This window comes from Nymphalis io, chromosome 10 (genome assembly GCF_905147045.1).
Source record: "Nymphalis io chromosome 10, ilAglIoxx1.1, whole genome shotgun sequence".
In the NCBI taxonomy this organism is placed as follows: Eukaryota; Metazoa; Arthropoda; class Insecta; order Lepidoptera; family Nymphalidae; genus Nymphalis; species Nymphalis io.
The window spans coordinates 6,647,516-6,674,156 of NC_065897.1; the positions used below are offsets into that span (position 1 = coordinate 6,647,516).

General features: G+C 31.9%; 2 protein-coding genes across 2 annotated transcripts in view; both read left to right on the plus strand.

Annotated features, from left to right (window-relative positions):
* LOC126771045 (calcium/calmodulin-dependent protein kinase type 1-like) overlaps nt 1-26,641 on the plus strand; it is a 370,899-nt gene that overhangs the window by 20,311 nt on the left and 323,947 nt on the right. The gene's annotated exons all lie outside the window — the stretch shown is intronic.
* LOC126771042 (chitin deacetylase 1) lies at nt 1,903-24,706 on the plus strand. Its single transcript, XM_050490711.1, has 12 exons — nt 1,903-2,058; nt 6,960-7,063; nt 9,520-9,631; nt 11,037-11,164; nt 11,616-11,758; nt 16,940-16,982; nt 17,538-17,714; nt 18,968-19,106; nt 20,647-20,750; nt 21,718-21,860; nt 23,216-23,437; nt 23,750-24,706. The coding sequence occupies exons 1-12, from the start codon at nt 2,010-2,012 to the stop codon at nt 23,829-23,831; spliced, it is 1,446 nt and encodes a 481-aa protein (XP_050346668.1). The 5' UTR covers nt 1,903-2,009; the 3' UTR covers nt 23,832-24,706.

Sequence of the window (26,641 nt, forward strand, 5' to 3'; positions counted from 1 at the left end):
CCGGAGACAACCAGACAATCTGGATAAAATGGTTGTAGTAGGGAAGGTCGAAGGCAAAAGATCACGCGGTCGATTACCTATCCGCTGGTCCGACCAAATCCAAAATATAATGGGACTCAATATTCCGACTGACCTGAGACAAGCAGAGGACAGAGTGGTATGGAGGAAGCTAGTCGACACATCGGTAAAGGCATTTCAGGACAAGCACGACCTTCAGTAATGAAGCACACGAATTATATAGAAAAAGTACACTAAGTAAATGAATACAACAGGATATTCCAATGAGCAATTCTGTGTTGTTGTTTTATTTTTAAAAAAAATTCGGGTTTCAAAGAGTTCACTTCTGGATTTTATATTAACCGTAACCGTACCGTAACAGCCTGTGAATGTCCCACTGCTGGGCTAAAGGCCTCCTCTCCTCTTTTTGAGGAGAAGGTTTGGAGCTTATTCCACCACGCTGCTCCAATGCGGGTTGGTGGAATACACATGTGGCAGAATTTCAGTGAAATTAGACACATGCAGGTTTCCTCACGATGTTTTCCTTCACCGTAAAGCACGAGATGAATTATAATCACAAATTAAGCACATGAAAATTCAGTGGTGCTTGCCCGGGTTTGAACCCACGATCATCGGTTAAGATTCACGCGTTCTCACCACTGGGCCATCTCGGCTCTAAGCTAGCTTTTATATTAAAATATAGCCTAATATCTTTAGGTATCATGTAGTTTTGTAACCTAATATTACTACAACTAATCACAAGCCATTCGCTTTTTTCGTGCGTTTTTTATAAAAAAATACTTTTAGTATACCAAAATAGTAAAGTTAAAATTGTTTTTTTTTAAAGTTTGTACTACATGGTATTTGGCACTTATACTCAAGAGTTAGTCTATCGATAAATATAAATACATACAACGTAAACATACAACATACGAGTATTACAGTTAGAAAGATTAGTGTGCCGGGAATATAAGATGTTAGAAAACTTGTGTGAAGTACATTACTGGTCTAAGGTACGATTAATAATTCTTACAGTTCCAGCATCTATAGGTGATGGTGACACTTACCATCTGGTGGCATTTACCATCTACCATCCTGCTGTGAATAAAAAAAGTATAGGTATATGTAGGCATAATAAATTAATAATATACAGTATATGTATTCTTTAAATCTTCTTAATTTGAATGATTTGGTTATATCAAGTAAGAGAATTATTTAAATATTTATTAACAAAAGTATAACAAATTTGTAGTTAAGTTTTTTTTTAAATTCAATTTCTTCACAGAGATGTGCGTCCGTGCCTTGTTTTTTCTTTGGTTTCTTAATTTGTATTAAATGTTTACTCCGATATTAATATGAAAAAAGTTAAATAACTATTATATCGTACTCATGACGTGAATTGGCGACCTACAACTCTAGTTTGGATTTCTGTTGTTTTTACAAGGATTACCTGTTGATTGTGTTCGCCTATCATTCAGCCTGTATAGCGCAAAAACTAACTAAAAAACTACTACAATACACAGACATTAACTGATTCGACTGACATGAATGTTATATATAGATAATTTACAATATTAGATGAATGCATGGGATTCACATGTACGTGTGTTTGTGTTTGTGGGTATGTGAGAGAGAGATAAAGTATATACATACATGTGTGTTTTTCTTGTAAAAGTTTATTATAGAATTGTAAATATATATAAATCAATCTTTATGATTGCCATTTATATCAAAGGTTATATAGTACTTATATTTATCACTAGATTTTTCTACTGAAATATCATTATTAATAAGTGTTTATGTATATATTGATTAATATAATGAATAGTAAAATATAACCTACCAATATAGCCAGAACCTTAGACCAGATGGTTTAGAAGGAGAAAGCCGTGCAGACGAGTAGCAGACGGGAGTTTGGGTGGTGGTAGTAGGTGGTCTGTCTTGGATATCTGGCAGTGTGCGCGCGGTGGTGAAAGGTGCTTTATCGAATTATTGAGCGAAGTGCGGCCATCATGACCGCCTACACGCGAGTATTTATTTTTTGTGCCATATTTGTGAATGGTTAGTTGAAAGCATTTTGTTTTTTAATATTAAGCTTAATTATTTAACGACAAATTTTATGATAACTACATATTTATAGGCTTAATTGTTATGCAAGTGATCCGACATATTTATTACTTCACGGTTTCTATATGTAAACAATTTATATACGTAAAAGTGCAGTAAAATATGTAACAGACATTTATTTCGCACATCTAAGTCTAGGTGCGTGCATAATTTTTCAGTAAAAAAATGATGACAAAATTATGACAGCTAGCGTTACGAAATTATATTATGAATGGCTGCCTATGTACATACGATTAACGAATTAGAAAGTGTCTTATAATAATTAGTTACTAAGTGTACTGACTAATTATTATGCGGTAGACACGTCCTTTCTTTCACTTGACATTGAGACGTGACCGGTTATAATATATTAGAGGATGTTGATACTCCACGTTCGAAAGTGAAAAATTATATAACCAGCTTGAGATTATTTGAGTAGCAAGATCAATTGGTTCATTAAAATGAAGATTAATTATATTTTATATTAAAAACGTAATAAATGTTGAGAATTGAATTAAATAATATTGTTTATTAGTAAAATATAGAATCTTATCGGAATATATACGTACATATGAAATCTACCTATACTTACATTAAAAACGAATATATACGCATATGTTCGAATACTTTTTGCCTTGATGTAAATGTTATAGTGGACTTGTGCCCTGACAGGTTTTTTAAGTATGTGCACTGTAGTTGCTTGAATACATCACATTTTTTTATTTGGTTACGAGCTCTTGGCATCCATGCGTCAATAGCAGTGAGACATTGTAGCTCAATGGTAATTATAATATAGTTTTTTTTTAATTTTAAAATGAATGAAATAAATTTGGAAGATTAACTATAAAAAATGCAAATTAGCAGCATGTAATTGTCCCACTGCTGGGCTAAGGCTCTCCTTTTGGGGAATAGGTTTTCGAGCCCAATCCACCACGGTGCTAAAATTCAACAGACTACAAATATATTTCCAAATTATGTGATTAAAGTTGTTGATTTAAATTAGCTAAAGGAAATTTTAACGCGATTTGGTAGTTAAAAGTAAAAAGCTACTTTTGAGAAATCAGAAAAAAAAATCGCATTAACGCAAAAGCAAATAAGTATAATGTCTGTAGTTTGTAAAATGTTCATTGTCTCCTATAAGGCTTTGAAGTCGGTAGTGTCCTTCCCACAAAAAATAATTTTACATTCCACCGATAAACTATAGGCGCATACCAAACCGCGTTACGGAGATTGAATAAGAATCAATAAGGAAATTGTAGTGATTACTATACAATACTAGGAAATTCTTTTTAAGCAATGTAAGCAAATTAACGAACACATACATATAGATATATATATATTTTTTGTAAATGAAAACAACTTTACTTTGTATATATATTAATCAGCTTTACGTAATTAACGTATTTTTGCAAAACTAAAAATTGTATTCGTTGTCATCATATCATATTTCAATAAAAACGTGTCCGATACATAAAAATTATATAATGCAAAAAGGTATTACTAATAATAAATATTACGTATTCGTTTTGTAAAAGTTTTGACCCTGTTTAATATGAGAAATTGTTAAAAGTTAAATAACGTCGAAATATCACACGAAAAGTTAATATATCTTAACTAAAATGGTTTCCATCAACAAAACAGTATAACAACCATATTGTACACTTTAACCTTTAGCTATGTATATAATTAACTTTATATGTTATAACGGGTTTTAACCGCGATTCTACTTTTTTTGTTTCGCTCGATGTTGACCGTTGACGTCTGACTGACAGTCAGCTCGTGACCACGATAGCTGTAACTCTGTTCGAAACGTCAGCGAAATAAAAATACTGCATGTTCGTGGATCCAACCCGAACATACTAAAAAAAATATATACGTCCATGTCATCCATAATAGAAAGTTGTTAGCGCATGAAATAAAGTTAGATAGTATTGACGTACGTTTTCACACCATTTTGCTTGCGGCACCGGCGTTCCATGGTTGCTCAATTTTTATTTCAGATAACTTAAATAATAAGCTTAAAAAAGAAACATGTTAAAATATAAAAGAGCATATAAGGTTAAGATTATAAATAATCATATTCAAAATCGTTCCTACTAATTTAATTTATAATTAAAAAAATATTATAATTAAATCTAAAATACATTAAAATTTTTCAACAAACATAACATCGTCATACTTGACATTATTTTGTAAATAAAAGCTTTTCACTTTTACCATTATAAGAAGAAATCTTGCTTTTTTGATTGAGGATTCATTATTTTAATAATGTTATGCTATGAAATAAAATGAAGGAAACAAATGAACAAATGTTATAAAAAAGCGATTACGATTTTTTGTATAGCAACGAATGACATTTTTTAAACGTACAATTTACTCATACTTGTCTCAAGCACTTCCTTGTCGTAAATGTCAATCTGTTAATAAAAGTTATAGTCTATTCCTTGATGATATTTTGTTTATAAATATATTTAATAAATCTGTTACATTGCGTTTATTCATTCATTAAACAAAAAAAAAGATAACAGTCCAGTAACAGTTCAAATAACATAAACAAATGTTAGTTAATCTACGTTAATATGAGATTTTTAGTCCTAACAATTTGAATATTATTAGTTTACAGAAGAGATAATTTTTCCTCTGTTATTGAATTCATGATACCAACGATTCTTTAGGTAATTTATTAAGAGCAATAGGCAATATTTTATCCATACACAATATTATCATACGATTAGGTACCCTTCTCGTGCCATGTTCACGTATCTATTTCTGCTTTTAAGTTTCTTAAGCAATATTCTAAATAAACTTATGTACACCAAATCCTATCATGTTAAAGTACTTTAACCTTAAATTTTATTTCATTTTGCTCATGTTACAGACACATGCATGTGCGGACATAATAGTCTGTGAAGATTTTTTAGACGGACGAGCAAATGGGCCACTAGATGGCAAGTGATCACCAATGCCCATCGACATTAGCATTGTAAGAAATGTTAACCATCGCTTACATCGCCAATGCGCCACCAACCTTGGGAACTAGGTTGTTATGTCCTATGTGCCTGTAATTACACTGGCTCACTCACCCTTCAAACCGGAACACAACAATACCAAGTATTGCAGTTTTGCGGTAGAATATCTGATGAGTGGTTGGTATCTACCCAGTCGAGTTTGCACAAGGCCCTACCACCAGTATATATACAAATTAAATTATAATAATAATAAACTACTTTAACCATTGGCAAGGGTGAATACATATAAATTGCTTAACAATCACAAGGTACAAACTATTAAGTCTAGTCCAATCAAATTGATCCTCGGTCTACGATGTTTTTTTTCATAGCAAGTAATCATTGATAAATCAAACGTTAAATCCAGTTCTCCTTGGGGACCTGGTGTTCTAACTGGTTTTCTCAGAGAGAATAAAATACGCGGTCGGCATTCGTAATTCTGTATAATTACTCACAACTCGTAAGTTTGGAAACCAGTCAACAATACGTAACTCGCTTACACAAAGATGTACTGATCGTGCACCGCAAATCACGTGATTATAAGCGTGCACTATGACGGATAGCATAGTATGGCTGGCTAAAATTCATTTCCGCTTCTAAATTTAGTAACTTATAAAGATTGCAGTTTTTTACCTTTCAATTTACCTAATGGTGTTATTACTATTTGATTGATTTAATTATACGTTCATATTTAACACGTAAATTTTCGAAGATTATGTAATAGTGCTATCTTACCGGTGGTATTACAGGATCTTTTCTGTGAGTAAGCATGGTTCTTGTAATAGAAAACATCACATAATTTTGGAGTATATAATGGTTTATCTATGTTGGAGACAGCAACATTTTTTCCTTATATGTTACGTGTACCTCATTTTATTAAAAAGGTTAAATATAAGAAAAATCCCTGACTATTGGTCAATCTGAATATTATTGTTCAAAAGCAATTCGTGTTTAATTAAATATGTTAAATATGAAACGGAAATATATTTAGACATAAAAAAGCTTAATATAAGTTGTAAAAAATGTTTGTTTTTTATGGATATGATTTACCATTATTTATGATAATGTTTCCATATGGCTATCTGTATCCATGCAGAAATATTGAGGCGTCAAAAACGCAATGATTTACAGGATGCCTAGCGATGTAAAATGTCGCAGGTTTGATTCTAACCCTTGATCTATTTTCGCCCCCATTCCAAACTAAAGATTTAGGTTTAATTGGAGGGGTAATTAGGAATACTTGTAGCTCCCTAAAACGGGTGTTGCTATTATCCTTTTACATATATAAATGTTAAATTGCGTTATTTATGTTTAAATACCTATTAGCGTCTATAAATCAGTAAAAAATAGCATTTTTATTTAACTTAACCAATGTTTCCACTAAGATGATAACATAAGATAATTAAATTAAGTTATCAACTAAAATAAGCTTTTAAACCAAAATTATATTAATTAAAAGTAATTAAATGTACTATAGCTATTTTATCGATTCATCACCAACACCAAAACTGTTTGCAAAATTTATATATCTGTTGAAGAAATGCCTAAAGTTGAAATTTTGCATGCAAATTTGATATAAATTTGCAATTTTGATATTGTAATATATATTTAACACTTTCGTTTTTTCGATTAGTATGTTAATATCATACAAAATTACTATAAAATATGTTTTCCGTAATATTTGACCTTCACCTTCTTAATATAAAGCTATAATAATTACATTATTATATATGGTCATCATTTATGCTTAAGAATTAAAAACCACATTGAAATTGAGAGTATTATGCAAAATAATTTATCTTTTTGCTTTGTTAAGGATTAATGAGAGAAATCATGTTTTATTTACAGTAAATTGCCAGAAAGAAAAAGAAGCGGAGGAATTCGTTTGTCCCGAAGGTACTCAAGGCAACGGTAATTTCGCTGATCCCGCCACTTGTCGTCGGTTCTACCAAGTTAGTAGTTCGTTATATTCAATTGAAATTCAATGAAAGCTTTTAATTAAAATGTATAATGGTATACTTTTAATATTGAATAAATTGAGTAAATTGGTGTAATTGTATACACATAGCAAGTAATCAACATCATCGCTATCATTTAGTATTTTAAGACAATTATTTTCTGAATAAATTAGAAAAACAATAATCTTGGTTCGGTTAAATCCACCAACGTTATCAACGTCTCCTTTGCTGTTTTGAGAGGCTATATATATATAAAAACCTTCAATTCTATATATTACTTTAAATTTTGGTTCAAAACACTATATCTAAATTAATGAAAACTTATCAGGCTTCATTATGCAATCCAGAATTGAAAAACATGTTACTACGAGTCGATATTATCATTTGTCTACACGACACGCGAGCCGAAAGATACATTCACTAACGTAAATACGTACATAATGCCCTCTTGACCGAATTTCGATCACGGCGGCCATTTTCAACAGAGGCCAGCTAGCTACGCAGGAGACATTATAGCGCTCAAGTGACCGCGTGACAAAAGCAGGTGCAATCTCTATTGCTTTAAAGGTTAAAGAGTTATACATAAGTTATAAACCAATGGGATGTCAATCTGATTAGACTGGATAAAGATAAGGCGAAGAACTAAGATAAATCTCATCAACTTCGTTTGGGCTGATATTAAGACTTTCGCGCCCGACATTTCCAATAACTTATAACATTCAAGACGGTTACTAGACCAACGTTGCGTATTATTTATTATTTTTCATTATTTACTTATTCATACAAACGTCCTTCAAAAACAGTAGGAATATATCACCAAAATAACTCACCGTAAGTGTACAAAATTAAGTAACCAAAAACTTCCCAGTAGGAATTTAATACTTGTTTCATAAATTTTCATATTCTAATCGTTTGCTATAATATGTCTCATTAATAAAAATATATGTAGTCATGTTTTGATACTTAGTTTGCATTTTATGTACTTTAAAATTGTAAATGGAATAATTATATATACCTTTAAGGCTCAGTGTAACCGGTTTTGAAGCGCTAAGAAACTGGATTTCTATTGACAATTTAATTTGTAAACGGCGCGAACAGACCAATAGAAGTCTAATAAAACGATTATATATATTTATGTGACTATGAAATGCAGATATAAAACGAGTAAATAGGCGTAATATTTCTTATTCTCTTTTATAGTATTTGCATGCAAAAGCATATTTAAAAGTGAAGAGGCATCTTGCGGGCCGGCAAGGCGGGGCGGCTAGTACAGAACATTCTTTCCGAATGTGCTTGTCGTAGTAGTCGCGTTTAGACTCCACTACCACTTACCATCAAGTGGAATTGAGAGATTTGCCTTCCCGTTTCTTTAAAAAACAAAACGAGTGAATTTAGTAAAATAAGAATTAATTATTTTATGATTAGGAGGCTGGCGAGCCTGATGTATCATTTTTTAAAAATCAATCGAAATTGATATGTTCTTGAAAGTTAAAATCTTATGTCATTACTTGTTTGCGATGCCTTATTTTTTATTAATTTTAAGAAAAAAATCTTTCATCGCTTAAAATTATCTTCAAAACAAAGAAAACCCTTTGGTCCGTGACCGGTGACGACGAGGAAGAGGATGAATGATTTTCCGACCTGAGGTCGTATTGACTGTCTTAAGTCGGAAAATCACTCATCGCTGTCGCCTTATCCAGTCATCGAAAGCTGGCAGGACAGCTGCGACAATCTTTTTGTTGTTCCTCGCGCCACTTTGCCAGAAACTTGCAGTGTTCCCAGCCAAAAATGCAAGTGATAGTGTGCCTCAATGGAGATGCACTTCCGCCTTTCTGCCGGTAATTACGGAGTTATAGGGTAAATTTTAGTGGCTTATAATAATTGGTATATCACCTTTTCCCAATACTAAAGCCGGTACTGTGTTGACTGTTGGCCACTTAAATGCGACTGTCGAATACTTCTGCATTAGGATCAAATTACAAACAGGAGTTGACATCGTCATGTCAAACTGGTAACATTTCAGTAGCACGGATAAATCGTACAGTACACTTTTATAACAATTTAAATAGTTAATATTCCATACGGCACCAATGATTGTGCGGTGGTGATCACCTACCCTCAGGTAGTCCATATGCCCCTCCGCCTCCCTATATTACAAAAAAATGTTGTCAATAGTAGGTATACTATTGCGGCAGACGTGATCAATTATCTTAATTAATAAAATAGCGTTATTAATGTATACATTTTACTCAACAACAATGCGAAGCTTTACTAATTTTTTTGTTGATTTCTTATATAACTAATAAAGCATACCTAAAATAATTTAAAATATATGCAAGTCTAGGTGTTTTAAAGATTTTAACATAAAATGTGTCATATTTACGATTCGTGTAATTCGCAACTGTGTCAAACTATGTTCTATGTAATATATTTAATATGTTTTCTTTCAGTGTGTAGATGGGTATCCTTACATAAATAGATGTCCGTCTGGCCTATACTTTGACGACATCAGTAAATACTGTACGTTTAAGGCAGAAGCAAGATGTGGCCCAATACCGACAAGTATGTATAACTTCTCATGGCAGACACACAAATTACTACGAGCACTAAAACAGCATTACACCTTCAAATGTAACGACGACAATTTCTTACGTTTATTTTTTAGTATAGAGGAAGGCATACAGTGTTCGTAAATAAATATTTAACATATATGAAATACACAAAAACGAATTAAGCAGCAAAGAATGTAATATAAACCAAAAACTAAAACAAAATTAATTAAGGAAAAAACACTGATAATAAATTAATAACGTATAACACTACAATAAGGTCTTATATTTAAATGTACTTATAAATTTATCAAATATAAACAAAAAACAGTTTACGCATTGTTCCTTCCAAATTCAGTTTAATTTAACTACTCCATTAAACATACCCCAACAATGTTACTATCACCACACGAACTTAAAATTCAATTAGTAGGCGTGAAGCATACGTATTACGGTACACTTTGGTAGCTTTATCCCGTTACAAACACAAATGTACTAGAGCATACCCACCGTGTCACGAAACAAGAGGCGAGACAACCGGGATGGCACGGATGCCAAACATACAACTGCAAATGCCTGCTCGCACAGTATGTCTGTTTACCGATGGGAAATGCACTCCATCTGTGTACACAGCCTTCGCTCTGATCTTGAATCGATTGTTTGAATAGCTTCGTGATCACTGGCTTAATAAATATTGAAATAGAAATCGCTTCTTGTGATAGAGTTAGTACGTTGTAATTATTTTTGGGGATTTAAAAACTCGTCTGACCATTTTCAACGAAAGGTAGATAATAATTACCGATTAGTTTGGCTCTCGCACGGATGCTCTAAAATAGAAAGACACACGATCTGATTTCTTTAGTTACAACCTCTTTATTTCAGTTTAGACTACGTTCCGTAAGATTGTTTTTTTTTATTTCACCAACGTCGTAAACTGTGATTATGCTATTTTGTGCCATACATCACTTTCGCTATGTATTTTTGCCATAAAAATAGGGTAAAAGAGTTATTATTTCATATTATATATTTCAAATTATAGTACTTTTATACGAAATGATTTCTCAACACCAGTGTGAGACACATATATACACATACATACATATAAATGTATATATGCATATATTAGAAGCAGAGTTGTGCTTGTAATAATTACATGTTTTTCCGGAACAAATACTCCAGAAGATATTTCTAATGTTATGTTTGATATTATTTAAATGTAAATCATCTTTTTTGATAAATCTACAATCCATTATAAAAAGTTAAAACATAAATAAAATCAGTTTAATTGCAAAGTAATTTATTTACAAATATTAAAATTAAATTTATATTATATTTCTTTACATATATTATATACCTTTTTTATAAATATCATGATTATGATGACTATTGTTAATACAATTTACCTTAATTTTGTACAGCTCCAGCTCCTATCACGGAGGCTCCAACAGACTTAGCGTTGAAGTGCGATTCAGCGGAATGTCAGCTTCCATATTGTTTTTGTTCGAAGGACGGCACTCTCATACCGGGCGGTCTGGATCCGGAGGATGTAAGTCTGAGAACAAATAACATTGTAGTCGCGCGGAGTACGTTAATTGAATTGCAGCAATTCTAAAGCAAATGGATTTGTATAAATTTAAACGAATTTTCCGATTATATACTATGAAAGACTTCTAAAAAAATATTATATGTAAAATGATGTCGCTAAATGTGGTTTAACATTGTACTCAGAAACCACAACCTAGTTTTATGTATCGATTTATATGTATGGCCTTATATTTTTTATTCAAACGTTACAAATAATTAAAAAAAAAAACGATTTGTTTTTTTTTTTAATTGACGTTAAGGAGAATGTTATATTTAATAATAAATTTAAGTGAACGAGCACCGTATGTTGCAGTCAATATATTATGTGACCAGAATCTGGCTAATTAGTGTAATGCATTATTATAACTTTAATAAACATTAATTAAGTTTTATGTTTCAATGTTTAATTTCAGACGCCGCAAATGATAATGCTCACATTTGATGGCGCCGTTAATTTAAACAACTACGACTTATACAAGAAAGTTTTTAATGGGAAATTACGTAATCCAAACGACTGCCCAATTCGGGGCACTTTCTTCCTATCTCACGAGTACAGGTTAGTATCGGAATAGTCCGTATCTCAAACACTTTCTAGCTTATTTCAGTAAAATACTAATAATGAAGATAACCCGTGAACGGCGCGGTTAAACGCTTTTATATAGAGAATGTTCGTAATAATGAAAGTTATATCTGTCTTACGGTTATCACATTATATTTCAATTGAAGCTGAATTTGCAATAAGCTATATAATGCTCGTTATATAATCTTCGTTGCATTTTCTGTGTTTTATTTAATTTACAAAGAATTGTAGTCCTTACTAGTATTAAAGATAAAATTTGACGAATAGGTACGTTTAATTTAAGATCTATTTAAAATATAAATTATATACTTTAAAATATATGCTATTTACTAATTAAGTAAGTTAGTAAGTTATGTCAAAATATAAGTTATGTCATGCTTACTGAACTATTCATCGTTACAAAATATCATGAAATTTTATATAACAACCTATATTATAAAGTATTTTGAATTATAATTTGTTTTATATATTTACATACCAGGTCAGCCGTTTGCAAACTCTCGTTGTTACTAATTAGTAATATATTTAGTTTTTTTTTTTTTTTTTATATGCCCCGGGATGGCAAATGACTCCACTCCACCTGATGGTAAGTGGTAGTAGAGTCCAAACGCGACGACGGCCAGTACAGTCGGGAAGAATGTTCTGTACTAGCCGTCCCCGCCATGCCGGCCCGCAAGATGCCTCTTCACGCCTCGTTTGAAGGAACCCGGGTTGTAAGAGGAGGGGAACACGTGAGCTGGTAAGGAATTCCATTCTTTGGTAGTGCGGCAAAGAAAGGAGTTGCCAAATTTCTTTGTGCGCGATGGAATTGATGTCACAGTTAGGCGGTGACATCGAGAACCAGCTCGCGTGGACTTAAGAAGGAAGGGGGAAGCAGGAATTAGAGAGAATAATTCCTCAGAGCACTCGCCGTGATACAGACGATAGAAAGCGCTCAGTGCTGCTATCTCGCGACGCAATTGTAAAGGTTCAAGGGTGTTTGTGACCTTTACGTCGCCAATAATGCGTACTGCACGTCGCTGCAAACGGTCCAAGGCCTCCATTAGGTACTTAGCGGAGCCATCCCAAAGGTGCGAGCAATATTCAACGCAAGACCGTACCTGTGTTTTGTATAACAGGCACAGTTGTTGTGGCGTGAAAAAACGCCGCACCTTGTTCAGAACTCCGAGTTTTCGTGAAGCTGTTTTTATAATAGCCTCGATGTAATCCCTTGGACTAAGGTCGCAGCGAACGTCCATCCCCAGCATGGCGATTTTGCTTTGTATCATCAGCGGTGTGCCACAGAGGGAGGGATGAGGGTAAAATGGTGACTTTTTCGCTGTGAGAGCGCACACCTGTGTTTTCTTGGCATTAAACTCAACAAGATTATCAGAACCCCATTTAGCGATGAGCTCTAATGTCCTATCGAGTTCAATGACAAGATTCTCCCGCCTCTCCTCAGTTTCCGCCCGCCCAGCCACTGCGCGTCCGTGGTATCCACCATGCACTGTACTATCATCTGCATAGCAATGTATGTTCCCAAGAGAGAGCATATCATTGATATGCAAAAGAAAGAGTGTGGGAGATAGCACAGATCCCTGGGGGACCCCAGCATTCACTACATAGAATTGTGAAGCGCAACCATCTACTAAAACACGAAGGCTACGCTTGTGTAGGAAGCTGGCAATCCAGGTGCATAGCTGAGCAGGCAGACCATATGCCGGTAGCTTGGAGAGAAGACTTCTGTGCCAGACCCTGTCGAAAGCCTTGGAGATATCGAGGCTGACAGCCAACGATTCTCCATGCTTGTCGATAGCTTCACCCCAGAGGTGCGTTACGTACGCTAGAAGATCACCTGTGGACCGTTTTGGTCGAAACCCGTACTAACGATCATTAATTAGACAGTGATCTTCTAGGTAATGGATCAGTTGGTTGTTTAAAATCCGTTCCATCACCTTACAAAGTACTGAGGTGATAGCTATTGGCCGATAATTTGCCGGGTCAGACCGATCCCCTTTTTTGGGAACCGCTTGCACATTAGCTCTTCTCCAAGCCTCCGGCACACATCCCGAAGAGAGAGAAAGTAGTATGATTAAATGCCGTTCTAACAAAATTAAGGTGAATATATTGAAGAAAAAAATATCCCGAAATATATTATTTAGACATAGCACCGACTCCATAGCTTTGTATACTTAATACATGAAACCTTTTAGTTTTGCATTTTCTGTTATTTTTTAATTAGATTTATCTTTTTCGTAATCATAATGGAAAAAGTAAAGAAAGGAGAGAAAAACTTTTCACTTTCCAACGCGAACGGGGTGTTTTGTTATTAAACTGTCGTCATTGTGAGTTCTATTTACAAACGACTTGATTTTCATAACTTTTAATTAACCAAACGTGTTATTTTTCTCTTAATGACATTTTGAATAACGTAAATCATAAACTCTTCGTGCGAAGCGAAGCGTAAAAAATAATGGAATGAAATGAAAAATGACCTGTAAATTTGGGTTATCTACAACTGCAAGCGATTAGTGCCCGGTTTCAATATACAATAAACGATTACGGAATACGGCTAGTAGAATCGCCTGCGAGGTATTATTCAACTACAATTGCTACTTACGGATCAGTAAGTTACGAAAAACGGATAGTAAATCTATGAAAATGACAGATACTAGTGTTTCAATAAAAAAAAATGTAAACGATAATAAATACTATACGTAAGAAAAATTTAAGACACTCTTAAGTCTCCTTATCATCCGTAAAACAATAGTAGCTCGTAGGGTGGAGGCTTGTTTATTGAGAATTTAAATTCTATTACTCCATGAACATCTGATTAGTGGAGTTAGTATTCGTTGATTTTCATACATAATTAATAAATATAAATGTATTTAATTAAAATACCTATATAAATAATATTTTGATTTTGATCTATTTAATGACCTAACTTAATTTGGCTAAAATCAAAGTTGTATACATTAGGGCTATACCTACATTAGATTCATTCTATTCTATACAAACTTTCCGATATATTTTATTATATTGAAAATTTGGATCCAAATATTAATTATGGATAAAGCTTTATTGATACATTTATGTTGGTACATAATAACAATCGATAAAAACACATGAAATTGTTTTTCTATCAAATTTTTATGAAATTATTTGACTTATAGCCCAATAAAAAATACGGTAAAAAATCCTGTACAAATTTCATTACAAGTGTTCATAACATAAGCACCGGAACCAACAAATTCCTCTTGCGATAATATTGTAGGTACTTTATAGAATATACAAAACAAACATTAATAACTTAAACGTAATCGCAAGTTTTTAGGAATAGTATTTGCACAATATCTTATATGTTAGTATATATCCCCAACTTTAATTCTTTACAAAGCCAATAATTAAAACCAAAAAACATTATTATGTTGGATCAAATAACAGCATTTGAGGTGACCCTTTCAGTTTTTACGCGAATCTGTATTCGACCTGGGTAAGTAATTGTCTCAAAGAAGAACAAATATTGATTATGCAATAATGTGAACTGTCACGTTAGTGTGTCTAGCTTTTATGTTAACTAGAACTCTCGGCTTCAAACCCAGGGGCGACACAAAATGTAATTGGGTTTTCCTGTCGAGAAATTCTCAGCAGCACAGGACTAGGAAGTTGTCCGTGTTACACTATCTCAGATATCTTGTGTCATTAGAAGAAATGAAAAAGTTTTTGCTTAAATTAAAAGACAAAGATCGTGGCGTTCTAGAGCTTGCGTCATTTTTACTTTGTCGTTGTTAATAGCATTAACTGTGAACAAAAACGTCAGAGTTCAAGTATACTATCTATTTGTATTAGTATGATACAATAATATAAAATACGCGAATGTTACGTTAGTATTGTTTTAATTGTAAACGAGTGAAACTGCGAACCCACAGCTCGAGTAGCTGCGTGTTCGTAGTACGTACACTTCTATATATTTATTTACGATTTTTGATTTTGTATTGCTATGAATCTGTCTTAGTACATAATTGAATTTGGTTTCTGATAAAAGTGTTACTTAATAATATATCATATTATATGCATCATATGATGATATTATATTATCAAATTGTTACTTTACTTGTATTATCGATAAATTAAATTTAAAAAGTTTTACTCTGTTGTGTACTTGTACGCTTTATTGTTAACAAGGTGTCCAGTCCCCTCAATTGTTTATATTGATCTGGCATCTTCGAGGCATACTTTGAGAATGTTCTCCATAATCCCTTTAAATTGCGAATGATCTCGGCGGCAGTTCGGGCCTTTTTTCTCGAAGTGTAAGCTTCATTAAAGCCCATACGTTTTCAATGGAGTTTGCATCGGGGGTTTGTGAAGGCCAATCCAAAACCTCGCGTTTCGAGGCGGCGCACAGACGAATTCGGTTTTAAATCATAGTCTTCTTATATCATGTAATATATATGTAAAATCCATGGATCGTTTGGGATTGGAAATAGTCTTCGGGCAGACAGTTATAAAGTCTTTGGATAGATTTGGTTTATCCTTGATTCACTTAGAGAACCAGTAAACAAGCATAAATTGCCAAAATCCTGTTTCGAAAAGCTAAGCTAAAGCTTTCTAGTGCCCAAACAATTTTGTAAAACTACATTTCATGCAAATAAATGATTATTATTATTTATTATTATTCTTTTTTCAATATGCTTTTGTAAAAGCAGTGGATGTTTTATGATGATCCTTTATTTTAACTTTATTACGTTCGTTTATTTATATGGGTATATTTAGCCCTTTTTTCTTAGTTCTTCTTGTGCAGATTTCTAAGATAAGCGTTGATTTAAAAAAAACCGATTCGTTATCCTTTTATTCTCGATGGACGACGTCTTCCATATTTTACCGTTCTGGGATATAATCGACGTGTTCTGTTCTTTATAACGCTTCACGAATATGCTCACGTATACAATAGGTTGTGATCAAGGTAGACTGACAAACGGGTTAACTGATGTTAATTTTAAGAATTCACTTCAGACTAAGTATAAGCCATTCCATACATCGGGAATATGCACCCAACTATGGGATGTTCCATGTCCATGTATAGTAACCGGAAATATTTTGAAATATATATATATATATATATATATATATATATATATATATATATATATATATATATATTTCTGATTTTATTTACAGTAATTATGCCATGGTGCAGGCGCTCGCACATGATGGTCACGAAGTAAGTATTCTTACTACCTACATTACAAGTAGATCAGTAGCATATTTTTTTTGCATTTTAGACTTAATTAAACGTACTTGACGTTTAACTTTTCAGTTTCTTAAATGAAACACATATTTTTCTGTTAATTAAGGAGGTTTTGGTTTCAGAAAATATAATATTAGAATCGATTTAAATTAAATTTCATTTAATACATACATTAAATGAAAGTAATACGCAAATTGGTTGCTTGGTGTTTGGTATCTATACAATTCTGTCTGGGTCTGTTTTGCCCACCCATCACATAAGATACCACTAAATAATCTTTTGTATTGATTTGATTTGGTCTGAAGAGTGAACAATGCTTGAGCCATTGTTGTTACAAACACAAGAGACATAACATCGTAGTTTCCATGGTCGATGGCGATGTAAGGAATAGTTAATATTCTTACAGTGCTAGTTTCTATAGGCATTGGTGACCATAACATGAATAAATCACGATTGCTTCCTATTTTAATTAACAAATAAATTACCAAGAAACGATTATAATATAAATACAAATGATATTACGACTAGATAGCAACAGGCACGATATCTCAACAACAAGGTCTACAAGATAAAGGCTATGAAGAGTGGGCCGGCGAGATGATCGGCATGCGCGAGATTCTAAAAAAGTTCGCGAACGTTTCACGCTCTGAGATCGTCGGAGCTCGCGCACCATTTCTCAAGCCCGGACGTAATACTCAATTTAAGGTACGCGAGACATTACAGGTTTTGATTAGAACACTGACATCTCTGTTAGTACAGAAATAAATTTAAACATTGTTAAGATATTAACTCAGACATATGGTGTACGAACTATAATATATCACAATGTTGGTCACACACACTTGGACTAGATTTTTTTAAAAATGATATATTATTCATTTTATATTTTGTTTTGGATTTGAACCATTATTATTTTTTGCTCTTGCCAGTGAGCTTGTGACCACGGTAGATGGTACAGTCCACACGTCGCAAAAAAATATAGATCGAGATTAAATACTGTTGAAAATTACGATAGATTAAAAGTTTCAAGTGTCAACAATTATGGTTTATTTATGTCAAAATAAAACGTTTTTTTGTTAAAAAAAGTGCAAAATTGTGAGAATGTTGCAGTTTTTGATCAATATATTATATAATTAAAAAAAAGGAAAACATCTTCAATGATGGAAGCATCGAGTGCTTGAAAGCTTTGATGCTCGCGTGCTCTTTGTACTGAAAGTGGAAATAAAATTACATTTATTTTTTATAGATGCAATAACGTTTCAAAATTATTTATATATTTTAATTATATATGAAACAAACCAACAGTTCCTGTTAAGTGACCATACATATATATTAAAATATACATATATATACATATATATATATATATATATATATATATAATACAGATATTTTATATATTTAAATGTATACAACTTAATTAAATTTGGATTCAATTATTTAATGGTTGATATTTAAAAATTGCTAAAATACTGCATACACACATATATACATACTAAAATTAACAAATCTTGTTTATAATAAAGAGGATTGTAACAGTAACACCCTGTGAATGTCTCACTGCTGGGCTAATGCCTCCTCTCTTTTTGAGGAGAAGGTTTGGAGCTTGTTCCACCACGCTGCTCCAATGCGGGTTGTTGGAATACACATGTGACAGAATTTCAGTGAAATTAGGCACATGCAAGTTTCCTCACGATGTTTTCCTTCTCCGTCAAGCACGAGATGAATTATAAATACAAATTAATCACATGAAAATTCAGTGGTGCTTGCCCGGGTTTGAACCTACGATCATTGGTTAAGCGTTCATGTGTTCTAACCGCTGGGCCATCTCTGCTTAAATAGTTCCAAAATAGGATTGATGTATTAGTAATTCTTAGAACAAAATAAATCAGTTTCAAATTTCTTAACGAATATAAAAAAATTAAACGGTATCTTTTACACATGACTATGGTGTATAGGTGTTAGAAGATTTCGGCTACATCTACGACAGCTCGGTGGGCGTGCCGCCGCTACCAATTCCCGTGTGGCCCTACACGCTCGACTACAAGATAGCGCACGAGTGCAAGTCTGCAACCTGCCCTACCAAGTCGTTCCCAGGTATTTAACGCCTTTGTAATTTATGTTTCACGAACTTGCTTGCAAAAATATATCGTAAAATATTATATATTAAATCAGTGAATGCGATTTTAAGTAAAATTCTGCAAATGCTGGGAAAACTTCTCCTCTCCTTTTCGAGAGAAGTTTTTGGAATGTATTCCACTATGCTGCTAGAATGCATACTCTATTGTGTGAATTTCATCCGACATATGCAGGTTTCCTTACGATGTTTTTCCTTTATTGCCGACCAAGAGCTAAATTATAAATACATGAAAACTTATGGACTTGAACTTGCAATCTTCATTGAATGTGCTGAGATGATTTTTTTAATTATATTTTTTTTTGTACATTGCTACTGAAATATGACTGACTTATGTTTTTTAATGATATAACAAATTTTAGTAAGATTAGAAAAATTGTAAACAATGGGTACTAAATCTTGTGCTTAAGGTTGCTTTCGGAATTGATTGTATTTAAAATCACCCTAAAACCAAGTGAATCAAAAAAGTTAGAATATCCAAGGATAAGAATTATCGTGAAGTTTTAAAAATGTAGATAAAAATAATAATAATAGTCGTAGTGATTTGTTCCTTGTTGTAATATCCATTTGCTTCGTATTGGTGCTTCAGTGCGAAAATATTTACAGGCATTTTGCCTGCTGATTTTCACCTCTACATTTTTTAAATAATCAATCGATATTATCGAATATATTTATCATTTTCAATGATAAGTTCGTACCAAAATTGTTATTATGCAAATGTTACACTCGTTTTTAAACATTTTTGAAGTACTGACAATTTACAATGCAGTGTCATTCTATTGGCAGTCACAGTTCTTAATGTTTGTTTTGTAAAATTGTAACTTTAAATAAGACCATCTACTATAATTATAGTAAATAGAAATGTTGTTCATCAACTGTCTAGCCATTAGGAACCTACATACCTTATCGATAAAGCAGTGATATTAGCCATCTTTTATAGGCAAAGACTTAATTATAATAATTATACAAAATACATATTTTGGTACTATATAATGCATATATAAGGCATTACAAAATAATTCGGTACGGCTTGAAACAATGGAATTTTATATAATGAATAATAATTAATAATACATTATAAAAGCGCCGTACGTTTTAATAAGTGCACTTTAATTTGAAAACCACAATAGGATTATATTTAATATAAAATGATATTGCGAAACTTTAGTCGAAGCAATATACCACGTATCCTATAAAGCAATACATAAGTGTGGTCGTGAGGCTAAACAAATGCTAATTATTATATTTTATTATTTACATATGCACTTTTAATTAAAAACTATACTAATTATTAATAATACGTAATATAAAAATGAATAGATATATCTGGTAATCTCTGGTTAAAATGCAGTATTAATTTCCGTAACGTAGTAGTGAATATGAAAGTGTTTTGAGATAGTTACATATCGTTCACTACACGTTCACTACAAGATATTATATGAGTGTAAGTAAAATATCGTATTGTGTCATTATGCATTTCTTCGTGATTTTGTTTGATAGGTCTGTGGGAAGTTCCTTTCAACGCTCATTATGTTGAGACTTATGAAGGCGGACATTGTCCTTACTTGGATCAGTGCGTTTTGCACAATCACGATTCCAATGAGGTAAGTCTTTGAAGTATAATTTTTTTGTTTAAATAATAGTTTTTTAAGCAAATTTACACGAACAATTAGTTATAGTGTAATCGTTTACAATAAACGTATTTTGAAATTAATATAAAATTTTAATTCATAAAATTAGATTCAAAGACAATACAGAACCGCGATTAATATTAATAAGTTATGTGACAATATGATTTGTAAGTTTCATACAATCACGGCTTGTTATAAGGTGGCGACAAACTTCATTAATTAAACACGAACGTGTAACGAGAATGTTTTGAAAGTTGTTTCGAACGTTTTATCTCAAGTTTTTTGTGCTCTTAAACGGTTTAATTTCCGTTCCGATAGAGAACAAATTAAACGTGCAAGGAAATAAAACGCAGCCGTGTTTTGACCACACTATGTGTAATTGATTTTTCCTTACGGCTACGCAATCATTGTAAATGTTTGCACGTTGGGTATATTTGAAAAATATTGAATCATGAGAAATATTCGAATAATAGTATTAACATCGGATAAGAATTTTTGACTGTGTAGTGTACTTAAAGTTGCAACATATATGTGTCCCACTGCTGGGTTTAGGCCTCCTCTCTTTTTGAGGATAAGGTTTGTATTGTGGTATTGAGGAGTTGCAAGTTGGTGAATACACATGAGACAGATTTCCATCAGATATAAGTTATACACAAAATTTAACCACATTTAAATTCAAAGGTGCTTGCCCGTTGGACGTGTTCTAACCACTGGTCTATCTGGGCTCTTATCATTCATTTAATCACTTACTTTTATTTATTTCATTCATACAAAAGCAAAAGTATAGTTTTAAAGTTACATCAACATTTCCTCAGTTGCTTGTTTACTGTAATTTATTCTTTAATAAGAAGTTATGTGTAAATATTTGTGATAAATATGTACACAGTAACTTATAAATAAATAATTTATAATAATAAACTTATAATATTAAAAATTTTAGGTCTTCGAATGGCTTCAAGAGGATTTCACCAGGCATTACGACCAGAACCGAGCGCCATACATGATGCCTTTCCACACCAACTGGTTCCAAATCAAGGAGCTCGAGCGAGGCTTACATAAATTCCTGCAGTGGGCGTCTAACTTGTAAGTTTATGTTCACTACACATGTATTCGGCTAGTTATATTATTCTTGGCAAAATTATTACGAGTCTTGATAGTTATATCGTCTCGCCTTTGAAGCTCAAGTATACTTATGTACATATTATTTAATACTATAAATGTAAATATTCACATAAATATCATTTTATATATTTTTTTACTGTTCACTAATTTATATTTATATCAAAATTCAGTAATTTATTTTGTTATTTAAGTCAAATATGAGATTAATTTTTATTTTTTGAATGTAAAATAGCCCATAATTGTTATATATTTTGTTTCTAGGAAAACTAAAAACTAACTAACTGAAAACTAGGAAACGTTTTTATAAGCGCGCTTTTAAATTACTCTTCGTAAACAATACCATCCTTAAATAAAACGCTCCATTTCTTGATAACCAGACATAAGTGGCTTAAAGATTTAAACTAGTGATACGTTTATTGAAAATAATATATTTTTATTTTACTTGAACTTACTATAAAATTTAATATAAAAGCTTAAATTTAGTTTTTACCAATTGACCTACATTATTTATCATTAGCATAAATAAAAAGAACTATTGATTTCAAAAACATTTCAAGAAGCGGTAATAAGACTTCTATTCATTGCAAATTAATTAATTATTTGCAGTGAATAGCGATTTTTCTAAGCGATTCAACAGAGCGCACATTTCCCCTTATTGCAATTGTACTAGTGATGTATTTATTTGATCTTTTACTGAATTGCTATCGAAAGACTTTTTATTTTTTTTCCTGTATTTCTTTAAAACGAACGCATTCAGAATCGTAATAATTTGCTATTCAATAAAGACCTTTTTATATAATATTCTCTTTATTTGAAAACGAGTTCATTTTATAGCAAAACATTGGCTGTAGGATAAATGCTATTTTCATAAAAGATTGTGTAACTTACCTCATAAAAAGAGAATAAAATATTTAAAAAAATATAAAAAAAAATTAAATATATATTTTCATAATGTTTTTGTACAGAAAATTATTTAGATAAATATTTATTTTATTAATAACTTTTTCTTTTTTACCTTCGTGTTTAGTATTTTTATATGTCGTGTTCCGGTTTGAAGGATGCACGAGCCAGTGTAACTTCAGTCACAAGATGCATAATATCTTAGTTTTCAAGATTGTTGTCGCATTGGCGATGTACGGGATTGTTAATATTTCTTAAATCGTCAGTGTCTTTAGGCGGTGGTGACCACTTACCATCAGGTGGCCCATCTGCCAGTTCGCCTACCTATTTAATAAATCAAGGAAATTAGGTCAATAAAATAATTGTGAGGTATTGTTGTAATAAAGGAGGATTAATAAAAAAACATTCGTCCCCAGGGATGACGTTTGGTTCGTGACCGTAACACAAGCCCTGACTTGGATAACTGACCCGCGGTCGGTTAAGGCGCTTAACAACTACGAGGCGTGGCGATGTGACAAAAAGGACTTCCCACCAGCGCCTTGTAACCTATCCAACAAGTGCGCGTTGTCCTTCAAACACCCAGACACAAACTTTACTGATACCCGCTATATGGAGACCTGCTCTGAATGCCCGAATCAGTAAGTTTTTTTTTTAGTATTATTTTTACTTAGGAAACTAAGTAAGCACGTTTTATAGCCTTTTCAACATAAAACTAAAAAAAAAAAGTCGAAAATTTTATAAGAATGTGTAATACACCAATTGTAATAATTCTAAAATTATACAATTTTATAACAAAAAAAAATTTTTTGCTGTTACTTTATTTTACACTATTTTAAAAAGATTCAGATTTCCATGCTGGAAAAAGGAGTAATATTTTATGACGAATACATTTGCATCAATTAATTGTTATTATCTAACTCTAGATAAGTAAATTTTCTAATAAATTTCAGGTATCCTTGGTTAGGTGACTCTGGTGGAACAGGCATACCTGGCAAAGACAACTATATTCCCGACAATTTGAAGAGGAAGTAGTAGCTAATAATATTATCTATAACATTTGAATTCATATTGATGACAGGCAGGCAAACGAATGATGACTTTATTAAGAATTTTTATATACAAACGTTGACGTGCTGATATAAAGATAGTCTTAGAGTAATTAAAATTTTATTTCCTTTACAACGCCTGTTTTAAAAAGATAGCAAATATATATTTTTACAACTCTTGATGAGCCAGCATGAACGGATAATCAAATAGCTCATCAAATATTACAGACGTCAACTTTAATCTTTATATCGATCCAAACTTAGAATAGTTTGTAGTAACGTTGCCTAATTTTGTTGTATAATACTACTACATCTTTTTAGCTTTATATTTTCAAAAAGAAAAGTATTATTTCATTACCTTTCATTGTTATTACCATAATATTACTGAGACATATTAAAATTATATGTTGAATCTTTAGCTGAATATGTTAAGTGATTTACTATTAGTGAATCTCATTTCAGACTATCCTCAATAATTATAAATCAATTGCCTGTCGTCACACAAATAATAATCTATTCATAATATTAATGTATATACGTAATTAAATAATTTAAGGTTTTAATGCCTAAAACGTCAAAGTTTTCAATATTGATAAGATAAAACCCACGAAAATTAGTATTATAATATTATTCTGAATGGATTATTACAATGTATATAATTTGTTGTACAGCAATGATCATTCATTGCGCTTCGATGTATTTGGTTGTACATAAGCCTTTCTTTTAAACATGCTCTCATCTCGTACTTGTTATTTATTTATGAAATAATCTTACAAGAATGTCTAATCGTATTCGTTGTGCTCAATAAACACAATGCAGATTAGACGAGAGAGCTTTTTATTATAATATAATAATTGTATTGTAAGTATTAAGATATTTTGATAAATGTATTAAATTACAATACCAATACATTGCTTATAATTTATTTTGATACCTTAAATGTTATATAAGATAAGGCCTACGACTACAAGATACATTAAGCACACAAATAAAACACAACAGAATCAAAATATACTTTACTACAGTAGGCTTATAGCATTTTTGAATTATCACATTACAAAATAAATTAATTGTAAGTTTGCCAACTCGATATTTAAATCCTTTGGTAAAAAAATGTTAAGAGTACGACACGTAGTAATCATATTATACAATAAAATTGTATAAAACATTAAATAGCATATTATAGGTACAATAATGTTTTATCCTATATATAATCTGGTATAAAATGACATGCCTTATTCACTAATAACTTTATGACACAATGGTTTAAATTTACTCAATGTTAAAAATACATAATTGTGGAATTTTAATAGAGAATCGAATATCTTCCACCAGGATAGATGTATTGATTTCGTGTAGCTGAAGACATGTTTAGTGGTGCTTGCTCGTATTTGAGCCCGTGATATTCTGATAATATACACGGTTTGCCCACCGTCTCTTAATAATATTTTCCTATTACATTTTAATCCTATTAGGTAAACGTACTACAAACATAATAAATGAGGTATGTAGACTAACAGATTTACAGAATTATTGTACAAAACGAACGGCAGCTCGCGTCTGATATTCGTCGCAGATTTAATTTGAGATTGCGCTACCAGTGTCTGTGAGAATGAATAAAAGTGTGTGTGAAAGCTTTACGCATACGAACGTACGTACCTGAATTCGATTTAAACTTTGTCTGCTCATATTTTGACTTTATATCTCGTTTGCCATTTGTTTTCATTATTATCATAGTAATATTATAAATAGGTAAGTTTGTTTGCTTATTTGTTTTTTTTTTGCGGTTTCAAGAAAAAACTACTTATCCGATTGATTTGGAATTTTCATATTATTTAAGTTTATATTTTCAGATCAGACATAGGCTATATAGTATGTTGATATGATGCAATTTTTTTATACATAGTTGAATATATTGACGTAGTCAGAGAGAATACCGTCGGTTCAGAAAGTTTCGATCTGAAAGCTATAAAAACTGATACAAATACACAAAGACTTTATATGCGAGCTTTGTATGTATATATAATTTTATTATTATTTGTTCATTATGTATTTCAGAAGTATATATACATATTTTATAACTAAATTATGGTAATCATTTATTATATTTAATAAAGGGAGAAGAAACTACAAGTAGAGTACACTGTTTTTTATGTCTAAAGCGTTACCAAAAAGTGAAGTAAATATGTTATTTAAATGAGACTACCTTCCGTAAACACATAGAAATAATGTTCCATTATCTCTTAAATGAAGCAATAATAGCGAACATATTTAACATACATATAGTGGTGAGCCTTTGTGTTTGATTATTGTTACGTATAGGTGCGTAAACGATATATTAAGCCGGGACATATTGCCACTCGCTGATTCTTCCTTAGTTAAAAACTTATTATGATTTAGAAATTTAGAAGTCAAGTAAGCAAGCTGGTCCATTGAAGGTGAGTTGTCATCCAGTTTTTAGAGGCTGGGGCTGTAATACGAAAAAACAAATCTTTTGATTGTCTACGCGCGTGCCCTTCAATTACACTGGCTCACTTCATTTCTGAATACAAACCATGGGTAGCCCTACCGCCCTACCGCCGTTAAACATCCTGTTACAACTAAATGTGACATTCTTTCAACTGTGAATAATATATACACATATCTGAATTTCTCATTTCAAAATAAATTTGAAAAACTCACAGTGTTATTGGTAAAAACCGTTTGATAGAAATATTTACGTATATAATTTTAAATAAATGTACAAATACACACTTAACTTACTAAATTTGCTTAAATAAATAAAAAAACCCAGAC

Coding starts and splice junctions, on each gene's coding strand:
- LOC126771042 (XM_050490711.1), top strand. CDS start 2,010: ATGACCGCCTACACGCGAGTATTTATTTTTTGTGCCATATTTGTGAAT. Junction 11,165..11,615: donor GCGGTCTGGATCCGGAGGAT/GTAAGTCTGAGA, acceptor GTTTAATTTCAG/ACGCCGCAAATGATAATGCT. Junction 17,715..18,967: donor GACGTAATACTCAATTTAAG/GTACGCGAGACA, acceptor TATGGTGTATAG/GTGTTAGAAGATTTCGGCTA.